Source organism: Barbus barbus (assembly GCF_936440315.1).
Source record: "Barbus barbus genome assembly, chromosome: 34".
NCBI lineage: Eukaryota > Metazoa > Chordata > Actinopteri > Cypriniformes > Cyprinidae > Barbus > Barbus barbus.
The window spans coordinates 17,230,054-17,243,263 of NC_136762.1; the positions used below are offsets into that span (position 1 = coordinate 17,230,054).

Here is a 13,210-nt window from a genome sequence, read left to right on the forward strand (position 1 = left end):
TTCACAGAAGAAAGTCATTTGGTTTTGTTAGAAAATGAGGGATGACCACTGATCTACAATAGAGATATGCATCAGTGAGGATAACTGATGTTTTAACTCATTTTTGGGTGAACTGTCTCTTTAAGAATCGGTTCATGAGAAACCAAATAGAAGGGAAAGTATTTGAACATTGTTTCTATACTGGATTAAAACTGTGGTAACTTGACAGTAGCCACAACTGACATCAAAATAAGAAATTAAACAATTACATAATTGTTAAAATAGAATACATTATTGAATTAATAGTGTTTCACACAAGTAACAATGACTAGAGAAACTACTTTAGAGAAGACTATGGTTACCATGACAATTATTTATATATAATTGTATATGTAAAATTCACTTGAATACTGTAATATTATGCATATTATTCAAACACCCAAAAGATCAAGCTTAATAGAAAAGACTAGCTTGACAAATCTGGCATCGTGACTTCATCTGTATAACGTAGCTGTATGTTTTGATGGGTATCAAGCTGGCGTTTCGTAATTGTTAAAAAAAAAAAAACGTCGTCAGGGTAAAATATTATTGAATTAAACTTGAACTTACCTTAACAGCATATGTAATGAATGTAAGGTGCAAATTTGGACCATAACCAATTCATGTTTAAATGCCGACTCGAACGGCCTTGCAGTGTTTTGACAGATTCTTCCTCGTTATCTCCGCCTCAGATGGTGAAGTGCATTCAGTGTTCTGTCGCCCTCTAGAGGTCAGACTGATCCCTGCAGCGCTCTACTACAACACAGATGATGGCTTGAGCCCGACAGCCTCAGACAACGTTCACTCTCACTGTATTTTTTCCACACAATGAAAGTGAAAGGGAGACGGTCGTTCAGGCTCATATGTCCTTTTGTGTTCTACGGAAGAAAGTAAAATGTCTTTCTAAAAGACATGAGGGTGATATATAGTTAATTACGTCTTGTTTGCTCACCAAGGCTGCATTTATGTGAGCAAAAAATATAGTAAAACCAGTAATATTGTGAAATAGTATTGCAATTTAATTTGTTTTCTATTTGAATATATTTTAATATCTTCAGTGTCACATGATCCTTCAGAAATCATTCTAATTGCTGTTTATACATTTGTTTTTAACTGTAAAATGCAGACTTGGTGAGGATATAAGGGACTTTAGAAAACATAACTCGTCTGTGTGTATATATATATATATGTTTATAGACAGATGTATCATGGTTTCAGTAAAAATACCTAGCAGCAAAATCTACTTTCAACAACGATAATAATAACCATTATTATAGAACATTGTAATATTTTACATTGTAATATTCCACAATTATTTATTTTTCTTTTTAATTAATTTATTTTACTGTATTTGGTAAAATATATATAAAATATATGCAACTTGGAGTGCATAATAGATTTCTTAAAAAAAAAAAAAAAAAAAAAACATTTAAAAATCTTAATGATTCCAAATTTTCCCACACTTGAGTGGAACATATATACTCTTATGATATACATATGTGTATATATATGTTTGTGTGTGTGTGTGTGTATACATATACATACTTACATATACACATACATGCATGTTTTTGCAGTGATGCCATGGAAGAAGCATTTTTGGTTCCCAAAAGAACCTTTCAGTGAACAGTTCCTAAAAAACCCACTTTAAAGAAAATTATAAAAATCTAAAGAACCTTTTTCCACTATAAAGAAACTTTCCTGCATTGCCTGCAAGGTTCCATGGATGTTCAAGCTTCTTCATAGAACCATTGATGCCAATAAAGAACCTTTATTTTTAAGTGCAGTGTAATAGAAAACTACACTAATTATAAAAAACATATAGTAAAATAAAAAACAATTAAATTGTAAAATAAAAACCACATCAAGCTGTTAGACCTCATGCTGCCGTACCACATCACAAGTTGGAAAGTAAAAGCAGCCCCAGCTGCCTGTTCATGGATGAATCATCCAGTGCTGTTAAAACTGTTAGTCCTGCTACAACTGGTATTCAACATCTGTTTCCTCTGAGACAGACAGTTATTTCCGTTATGCTGTAAATTTTAGGGAATCCTCTGGAAAACACAGATGAGACAACCATATTGTTTGTCATATGCAAATACCATTAATGTTTCCCCCCAGATTGTACTTCCTCTAACAGACAGTGCAAACAACATTCAAGATTTAAACAGACATTTGCAAGCAAGAATTCCCATCAGCCATCCACATGACTCTTGAAGAAAGCATTCAAAGCAACAACACAGCTGTTGCTGAAAAAAAGCATAAATATTACTAGACTTGACATGGCGAGGATGAATTCAGGTAAACTGGGCCACTTTTCTTTCAGAACTCATTGATCCAGCCAGTCAATGCCATTTGGACTCAGTCCAGCTGGAAAGTGACCTACAATGCCGATAATTCTGATTGGCTTAGACAAGCTGCTTATGCTAGCAAGAGCACAGAAGTGATGTAGTAATACATCTTTATAAACACAGGGCTATTAAACACAAATGTTACCACCAGATAAAACACAGACGATTTTGAAGTGTATCCTCTCTGCCGACTGGACACAAAAAGGTTTTAACATTATATTGCATCATAAACCAGTATTTGAGTTCTCCCTTATGGACATCTTACAGACATGTTGCAGAAGAGCTGCATCCTGACGGGAAAAATGTTTAAATGTATTTGCATCTGCATGAGCATTCATATCCAAATTATTTATATCAGCTAAATATCATTAAGATCAGACTTTACTCATCTGTTTGAAAAGACAGAACCTAGTTGTGCACAAAGTGTGTTGCAGAGAGGAACATCTACACCAGTGGTTCTTCAAAGGGCCTCAAAAAAGACAAGCATTAAAATAAGCCAAACATGGATATATGAGATTTTAGAAGTGTGATTTATGGACCTTGAAAAGTCACGAACTATTCAACTCCATGGGCACGTCATCATAAAAATAAATTGTTCTACTTAATCCAAGCTCTGAAGTATTTTATCAATTGTAAATTGTCAGTAAAAATATTTTTGAACCCTAAAAAGACTAGAAAGGTCACGGGGGCTTCAAATACTGTTGAGGACAATGGAGGGACCTTGGAGTTCAAAATAAAAAAAAGTTAACCAATGATCTACAAAACATTTTTATATAAGCTTTTTTGTCACTTTACATAAACATTGTTCATATTAATCAAAGCATTAGCCATCATCAACTAAAAAATATTTTTTTTATAAAATACTGTATACTATTGTTCATATTCACAATCGTTCATATGCATTTAACTAGTTAATGTCAATTTATTTTGTCAACTTTAAGATGCAAAATTTAAAGCATCTATTAAGCCTGTTCACACCAAGAACGATAACTATACAGATAACTATAAAGATAACGACATTAGTGTCCAACCCAGCAAACAATATCATTTGTTTGTTCGAAGCGCACACGTGTCCGCCGCTTTAAATTCTCGAGCTTGTGATAATAGGATGGTTACTGATTGGGTGTTAATGTTTTTAGCATTCATCAGCTGGAAAAATAGTTCTGAAAGTGTTTCCAACGATATTGTTTCTCTGTGCCTTTATCGTTAAAGTTATGGTGTGGACTCTATTCTATAATATTGAGAATGATTTGTTTAACTATATCTTTATAGTTAACGTCCTTGGTGTGAACGGGCCTTTAATCTAGGTTAAAGTCCTTGTCATTCATAGTTTGTGATGCTTAATGTGTTAACTAATGGTACCAAATGTAACCTTATTGTAAAGTTCAAGTTTATTTGTATAGCGCCTTTTACGATACGAATCGTTGCAAAGCAGCTCTACAGGAATTTAGTGTCAGTCTTCTCTGAATTTTTTCCCCCAATTTGATTAAAAAGGCATAAGAGAAAAAGTGATCATTGCACATTCCTATTTTTTTTCCTTATGCAACTACCATTCTAAAATTTGGCATCTGTAAGATTTTTTTTTTAAAGAAATTAATATTTATATTCAGCAAAGGCACATTAAATTGATCAAAAGTGATAGCAAAAACATTTAGAATGCTGAAGATTTGTTTCAAATAAATTTTCAAGTCCTAAAAAAAAACGTATTTGTATCATTGTTTGTTCTCAACGTCGATGAGGATATCAGCATATTAGAATGACCATGTGACACTGAAGACAGAAGTAATGACGCTGAACATTTCAGAGGAACAAATTACAAGAAAATATATTCAAATAGAAAACAGTAATAATATTCCACAATGTTACTGTTTTTCTGTTTACTGTATTTTTGATCAAATAAACGCAGCCTTGATTAGCCTAAGAAATGTCTTTAAAAACTATACCAACCTCAAACGTTTGAATGGTATTTTGTATGAATGCATGATTTTCTAATGCACATCCTTTTGTGAAATCACAAACTCTCCAACTTAATTTGAATACCCAGCACATAATAAAGTTTCAAAAAGTCAACGTATTTTTTTTTTATTGAGGCTCGTGTATTTATCCATCATCTATACAGCACTGTGGGATACACATTTAAAACTGTATAAGACTTAGGTCAGGGTGCGAACCTCCGCTGAGCGAAACTCCCACAAACGCCTCTCATTCTGCAATCCACAATGATTTGTACAATTGTTTAACAGCTGGAAAGCGATTCAGCTTTCCTCGAAAATACTGTAAAAACTCAAAGCATCCCACTGGAAGAAATTCCTCATCACTTGATCATCTTGCAGGGATCATCAACTCATCTGCACATTTGCAATAGCGTCTTTTTTTATTTATCTTTTTTTGTTTGTTTGATGTTCCTTTTATGGTAAAATCATGTAAAAAAGTTGATAATCCAAAAAAAGGCCCGATCCTGATAATCCATTTGATATGTAATGACAGAAATCATCAAAGAATGCACTCTGAGGTTTTGGGATGCGAGGAACAGTAGCAGTTTCTCAAACTCAGAGAAAGACACATGCTCATCAGATGTGAAAGGCAGTACATAGCAGATGGTAGTGACGGTGGGGACCTTTCTTCTCCCCAAGTGTCCATATAAAAGAAATAGAGAAAGCAAAGGAAAACTCTAAGTTGAACTAATGGTCATAGGTTCATACGTAGATGCTCTGGCCTTTTGGAGATCACGGGATAGACCTGCTGCTTAAACTGGCCAACTTTGGAGCCAGTGGGTTGCCTAATGGGAAGAGGGGCGGTGGCCTCGGAACTAGCCTGAACCTCCATCTGATCCATGGTGGACACTTCCATAGCAAGCTCTGTGGGGGACTGGAGGATGGAGGATCCGGGCAAAGTGGGACCTCGTGGCCAACAATCTCCTGAGAACTTAACCGGGCTGAAAGATGGGATACAAATTATTTTTAATTTGATTTTTAAAAATTTCTGACATTTACAACTCAAAAACTTTGATTACCTGACAGGTGTGCGAGGGCTTCCCAAAAACCGGCGAGGTGAACGAATTTTTGGCTCAAATGAGAACTTTTCCTTTATATTTTCCAACACAGATGGAGCTACATAGGTAAAACCCTACAAGAATTAGAAGAAAAGATAAGGAAAGGCCAAAAAAATTCTCTAAACAGATAAGCAGGACGGTGAAATCATGACTTGGCTGCCTTACCAAAAAGACCTGATTTGCACTTTCGCTCAGTGTGGAGTCATCAGGACTGTCAACGGGAGTCTGGCTGGTGAACTTTGAATCAAACTGGCTCACATCGTCAGCAGATTGCTGTCGAAATTAGACATTGGGTCAAGTAATTCATATATACTCAATTAACCCATAAGATGATGGAACACCACAAAAAGTGACTATAGTTACCAAGTAAGGCTTGAATGGTGGTTCTACTTTACGTGCGAGAAGGTCGTCCCAATTAACGTGTCGGAAGAAGGGATGAGTCTAGAAGACAAATTCAAGCTAATTAAATCACAAACTAAATCCCAGCACTTCTTTATGAATTCTTAAGTCTGGTTAAACATTAAAACCACCAGAAAATCAATAGTGAAAGACAATCTTCACCCTATAATACCTAGTTTTCATTTGATACACGTTTTTAAGGCCTGGAAATTATCAATATGATCAAAACTGGCTGAAAAACCTCTTGTACACAATCTAAAACATGCCTTCCATCTGATTGACAGTTTGTGCTTTTTTAACAAGTAAAAGGTCTTCAAGTATAACTTTCTTTTCAGGTCACGGGATGCTTGTCTTTATGCTTTGAAATCTTTACTGATTTTTATACAGTAAATAAATAGCTTCTATTCTTGGCAATAGTTCAAGATGAACACTACCAGATAGAAGCAACTTGGGTTTACAGCAACTACAATATTTTTTCTAAATACAAAAATATATTTTTGACTATTATTTCATGTCAGGCTTTACATGGTTAAGATGTTGATATTAACATTAATGTTGATGAAAACAGACCTGTACTTCTGTTGCATCTCCAGGTCCAGCCCCAAGCCGAGATGAGGCACTTCTTTTCAGTAACTGAACACAGTAAAATGGTTACAAAATGACAGAATAAGACTTATTAAAACATCAATTACACAACACAAAATAAGTGTATTACTGGGAAAAAATTAAATTCGTGTACACCTACCCTTTTGAGAAGGTCCCTGGCTTCTTGTGTGAGGTAGGGTGGGAGGTTCAGTTTGCATTTAAGAATTTTGTCAATGGTTTTTTTCCGGTTCTCTCCTGTAAATGGGGGCTAGAATGGAAAAAATTACATAAAAAAAAATTCAAACTTCTAAATTGACTAGATCAAGAGTTAAACTTTTTGATGCTAAGAACCACAAATACGGTAACACCATCGTGAGAAACCTTGCTGACAAATATAAAGTGAACTGTATTTTACGACTAAAAATATATATGTTAAGTGCAATAGTTTTGTGACAATTATTAATTTCTAAATTAAACTGGCTTATATATTGTCATTGCACTAAAATAGTTATATTGAAAATATCTTTTAATTGTTGACAGTGAATGACTTGACCAGTCTTTAGAAATCAGTATTAAATTCTATTACATTTAGGGAATACGAATATAACAAGTTGAGAAAAAAAATCCTTAAGACTTTAAGAGCATGAAAAATTCATGGACTCCTTGCGGCCCTCAGATGGTGTGTTGCCTAAAAAAACTAGATGATTTAAGTAATAAGCAAACTTTCAAAAATAAAATTAATTAATAAAAAATCAATTATGTAACAGGGTTCGCACAGAAACTGCAAAATGAAATTCCAGGACTTTAAGCATTACTTTTTTGTTTTTCAAGGACTAAAATCTCACTTATCGGAGATCTCACTTATCAAACCATATCATTATTATCGTTCAAATTCTAATAAACTTATAAAACAAAATGAATACAAATAAATACAAATAAAGTGCAGCACAAAAGCATGCAATGACTGCGGCAACTTTTGTATTTGAAAAAGATACTATGGCAATTTATCACTTCCTTATTCAAACTGTTTTTTAACGAATATATGATTGACCTGAAGAATGAAAGCTACATCTCACACTTGGGAAATTATGAGCTATATCACCACTTATAGACACTAGGGGCGTGACAATACACTTAGCTCACGAGAGACGAGACAAAATACAGATACTTGGTTCACTAGAAAGAGACAATATTTTAATACTATTAAGACATTTTTTGACAAAATATTTGTCTTTTAAATCACACAAAGCAAAACAACGCAGTAGTATTTTGTAACTAATCTTGACATGTAACTAATTTTGGTAATCAAGTAATTCTAAGTAATTCTAAGTCTAAAAGTCAAGAGATTGTTTTATTGAAAAACAATTAGCACTACTTTCATATATACAGCCTTTTAAAAAATAAAATACTTTAAGTACCTTCTCAAAAATATGGCTGTTTTCAAGGTTTCTCCAGGACTTAAATTTCACAAGTCAAATTCAAGAACTTCAAGCACTTTAAACACCTTGTACGAACCATGAATTAAATTAAGACCAATAAATAAATAAAAAAATTAATTGGTCAAGTTCAGAAACTGGTTGTTGACATTAATTCTGAAACATAATTACATAAATTCCAGAATGTAAATACAAAACCCAAATTGAAGTATTGCAGGCTATAGTGCGCTGCACAAATTCCCAAAATGTTTATACTCACTGCTCCAGTTAACATGTCATACATCAAAGCCCCCAGACTCCACCAGTCAACAGCCCGATTGTGTCCACTTCTCATGAGGATCTCTGGAGCCCTGAAATAAAGAAACGTCTCACACTACTGTAGAATTCATCTAAATGCATGTCACATGGGCACGTCAGACAATGAAGAGAGACATTTGCAAAACAGGAAATTAGCTACTTGGACATTCACAAGGATGTTAAGGTTTTTTTTAAACATCTCACATGTATTCAATAGTGCCACAGAAAGTATGTGTCACTGTGCCGTCATGAATCGACTCCTTACACAGCCCGAAATCAGTCAGTTTTACATGTCCTGTGATAGGTTAAAAAACAGATTATTAGAATTAAAGATTTCTCAGTTCATTTTCAGATTTAGTCCTTTCTAAACTACAAAAAACAGCAACCAAACCTTGGTTATTGAGCATGATGTTCTCAGGTTTGAGATCTCTGTAGATGATGCCTTTCTGATGAAGGTGTCCGAGAGCCATAGAGATTTCAGCCAAGTAAAAACTGCGTGTAAAAAGCCCTGAGCATCATTCTGATTATCTCCGTTCATCTCATGTTGAATGTAAGGCCTATTTTATGCATGTGTCTGTGTTCATGTGTCCTTGAAAACTGTTTAAAAAGTTGACACTTCAATCAAACACTACGTTTAAATAGCTAATCATAACTCAGTTTTAGCGTAGCAAGTTTATGCTTTAAAAATAAAAAAAATTCACAAAACTGATCTAATAGCTCTTTCTTACCAGGCAGTGTCCTCCATGAAAATCCCCTCTCGCTCAAGCTGCATGAAAAGCTCCCCACCTGCAAAAGAAAAAAGGTTTTTAACCACAGTTTTAAGAGAAAACACAGATGGACTGATAGTAAAGCATCACCACATCTTCTCTCAAACCATCACATATTGCAAATTTACCATTTCAGCACAGATATTTAAAAAAAAAAAAGTTTCAAAACTGGTTTAAAAAATGCTTTTTTAATGCATTGCATAATTTTGTTTATGCATTTCATAAAATGTTTAAATAGATTCCCTCTATGCAAAAAAAAAAAAAAAAAAAAAATTCACAGAAGGAATGCCTCCAAGGGCAGAATGTATTCCTTAGCAACTCCGCAGCAACAGCAGGACAGCAGAAAGAATGAGTAGTTATCCATCTCTGAGACAAAGGTTGTTCTTGATTCACGAACCACTTAGGTATTCAAGGATGAGGTAAAGCTTGCCGCCTGTCTGAAAGGCATAGATTAGATCAACGATGAAAGGATGCTTGACTTCCTCTAAGATGTTCCTCTCTGCTTTAGTATGCGCTGTGTCCTTGGCGTTGCGTACAATCATAGCCTACAAGCAGCAGAAAAGAGTGACATTGAGACACTGCCACAAATGGAAATTAATGCATTCAAATTTAAGGAATTTGCTTAACCTTTTTTAAGACTTTCATTGCAAATATTTTTCCTGATCCTGCACCAGATACTTTCCGAACCTGGAAAACCTACAAAAACAAATAAAGAGTTAAAGTCAAGCCCAGACTTGCTCAAATGGAATACTGCTCCACAGTGTTATTTTAGATTTATGTATACAATACTAAAGTTTTTATTAATGTTTAGATTTTTACTTTTTACATTTTAAGTTAATTTTGTTATGTTTTTATTAGTTTGTTATTTTTTTATATTACTATTAAGGTTTAATTAATTTTATATAGTTAGTTATTTCAATGCTTCAACTTGATACATTTCTTTATTTAAGTTTTTATATTTACATGTCATATTATATTTTATTTATAGTTCATTTCAATCCACAAACATATTTTAATAGTTTGTTTATTTGATATAACAATCCTGATATTGTATATTATTATACCCATTGATATTATAACTTCTCCAATGTCATTTGAAGTCATATTTGTGCTCTTTAACATTTTAACACAGGTTGGTTTTTATTTTAATGCAATGTACTGTAATGTTGTAATTGTGTTCCATACAATATTAAGTAGTGATGTTATGTTCAACACCAAAGCTTCGAAGCTTGCATCAAAAAAACAATACATTTCACATTGAAGCTCTGTATCGGAGCTTGATTAATTTTGAGAAAAGCACGTGATCTATGACGTCCGAAGCTTCATTCGACTGAAAACCACGTGACTGCTTCAGTATCTGATTCAAACGAAGCGAACCTCAGTGCCGTTTCCTTTACATTATAGTGTGTTAGCATTACTTTTTTAAATCGTAATTTATATATTAAGCTAAAATGAACTTTGCCCATTAAATAAGTAAGGACTGAGGCAGACCAAAAATAGACAGATCAGATCACAGATCTAATTTATGAATTTATGTTTATTTATTTTAGTGGCAGTACAGACACAAATGAATGACTTTGACAATGACCATTATTTATATACAATAAAATAAAGAATCATTTGTAGAACCAGATGTGAAACCAGCATCTGCAATCGAACACAGCCGAGTAATGAACAGGGCTGTTCGATTCCGAAATGTTTGGAATAGAGTCCGATATCGATTCCTCTTTTGTTTTCGACTCTTGATTTTTAGACTGAAGGAACCTAATCTCGCCATGATTGCAGGATATAAAGGTCGTAGAAAGTATCCTTCACATAATATGAAGCTTTATTTGTAAAAAAAAAAAAAAAAAAAAAAAGACGATACATTTCTACAGCTGTGATTGATTTTTAAATTCAAATTTTGTCTGCGTTGCCCGTGAAATTAGTCATAGCCCACTTCTCAGCAGGGACATGCATTTATCGCATGAATTGAACAAGACATGAAGCGTCTAAATTAAATGTGCACAGTTCAGCTGAATGATGAAGTTTACTTTGACTGTATGCTTTGCACAAAATTAACAAACTGTACACTGAAAAACAATAACCAGAACATTAATTATAACACTGATAGAGCTCGTGGTTTATCTGTCAATCAGATGCGCTCTCGGCCACTGATCAATGCTCGCAACGTTTTCTAAAATGTTTACTATTGGCTATATGTTTACTATTATATTTTAGACAGAAATAAGATCAAGACCCTTGATCACGTCATGATCTATTCTGTCGTGCAGCAGTCAAAATTGTGGACAACATAAGCCAGTTCCACCGTAAAATAACCTCTGAATTGTTTTTTGTTTTTTTTAACTGGTTCATTAAAACTATCTATCCGAAACAACCTTTTCGTGGAAACGTATCAGATTTCTAATCACTTTTAGTGAGCATGAGGCGAAGGCTGCATCCTCAAATTCAGATGATCTCAGTACCGACTCATTTTCTTTCAGGTCATTTTCATGAATTTAAATATGTGCAGCCTTCCGGTTTGAGAGGCACCCATAGATAGGCTTTGTTGAACAGAAAAAGGCTCTGAATGAGGAGTCAAATGCTGTTGATGGGATCGATTCCCAACACCTTGGAATCAAGGAATCGATTCTTTTTGGAATCGATTCCCTGCTCTAGTGATGAACCTTTTACCGATACAATTGTGTTGAAAGCTTCAATTCGCCATCACTAATATTAAGCACTTTGTGGCTATGGTATTGTGTGAAAAGTGCTTAAAAAATAAAATGAAAATATTAGAATATGCTAAATTAAATTAAAAACTACCTTTCCATAACCTCCTTTTCCCAACACACGGAGAAGCTCAAAGCACTCTGGACGGATGTTCTCAGTGCCTTGGTTCACATTGTCCTCTGATATCTCGATCTTCTCACAGTCGTCCATGTTACTGTAATAATAAACCAGAAATAGAGATAACGTGCATTATTCCTCTCACCTGCATTAGAATATTGATGCTGTTTTTTTTTTGTTTTTTTTTTCTAATTTATTTTTTTAGAATCGGTCTAGGAATACTTATTTTAATCATTTAATATTAAAATAAAAAACTGAATTTTGTATTGCAACCACTACAGATACTTACAACTCAAAGCCACTGCACTGATCCATTATGTCATTGATCTGAGCCTGCAGAAAAGTAGGGTGAAATGCATAATCAAATCAATTCCCTGCAACAGTGAACAGCGTTATGTTGGGTGGAGAGATGATCATTGCACGAGCAGATAACGTTATGAGGCAAACAGTTGGCAGCACTTCTAGTCTGAACATGAAAACGTATGGGGTCGGATTTCGCAATACTATTCCCAGAGATCCCATAAGGTGACATGCACCATCTATGGTCTTGCATCTCCTAATTGACTGATCCTCGTAAATAGTAAAAAATGCATATTAGCGAAGTCAATAAATAATTTAAAGCAATATGCATGCAAAAATGTGTATATCTAAGGTATGCTGCATTGCAAGTTTAGATGTGAAAGGAAATGCATACATCCAGCCCTTTAAATTGCCATAACTGTACTGTACTGCCAAGTAATAAGCTCACATACAACCCTATTATCTCCAGCTCGTATCATTAACTACTGCATATAAAACATATTTCAGCATGTAAAACTCAAATATCTCTGACACACGTGCTGACAGACAGAATACCAGTCGTTCAGTAAATAAAACACACTGTAGGGTTAGCCTGTTAGCCTGTTAGCATAACATAAAGCAGTTCCTCGGGCCTCAGGCCTGCACTCTGCTCCGGGTGGTAACGTTATACTACAAAACAGCGACTGTCCGTTACCTCCTCCAGCTCATCATCGGAGACATTTTCCTCTGGCTGGTCCAAATCGATGTCGAAAACGCCAGCCATCATTGATTTCGCTGTCTGGGATCACTTCAAACCGCGTGAGGAGCTCGCGCTTCCCGCCTCATGGACATGAACTCACCGTCGCCATGACCGGCATGACGAGATCTGACCCCCCCGCGCGGAGGAATGCGGGAAATACTCGCGCTGGACTTTAAACTGGTTTCATGCGTGTAACTGTCAAAAAAGTGTACCAGAATACAAAAGCGATAAATAAGTATATAAATAATATTATTGTTGCTTTAATAAGCTGATTTAATATTATAAGATTAATTACATAGTGTATACAGTATTTACGTTATACAGTGACTTTTCTGTCTCTATGATTTATATTTATAAGAAATTGCTTAAATTATACATAATAGGTCTACTTTATCACTTAAACAGAGATAATAGACATTAAAAATATTATTTTGTTT

At 34.5% G+C, this 13,210-nt stretch overlaps 1 protein-coding gene across 1 annotated transcript; it reads right to left on the reverse strand.

The window, feature by feature from the left end:
* Positions 1 to 4,421: 4,421 nt before the first annotated feature.
* LOC306854255 (ribosomal protein S6 kinase beta-1-like) lies at positions 4,422 to 12,940 on the reverse strand. Its single transcript, XM_079392115.1, has 15 exons — positions 12,729 to 12,940; positions 12,024 to 12,067; positions 11,711 to 11,831; positions 9,533 to 9,601; positions 9,303 to 9,450; positions 8,867 to 8,924; positions 8,530 to 8,630; positions 8,343 to 8,433; positions 8,101 to 8,191; positions 6,566 to 6,673; positions 6,391 to 6,453; positions 5,785 to 5,862; positions 5,587 to 5,694; positions 5,383 to 5,495; positions 4,422 to 5,304 (listed from the first exon to the last, which is right to left on the reverse strand). The coding sequence occupies exons 1-15, from the start codon at positions 12,798 to 12,800 to the stop codon at positions 5,058 to 5,060; spliced, it is 1,512 nt and encodes a 503-aa protein (XP_079248241.1). The 5' UTR covers positions 12,801 to 12,940; the 3' UTR covers positions 4,422 to 5,057.
* Positions 12,941 to 13,210: the final 270 nt, after the last annotated feature.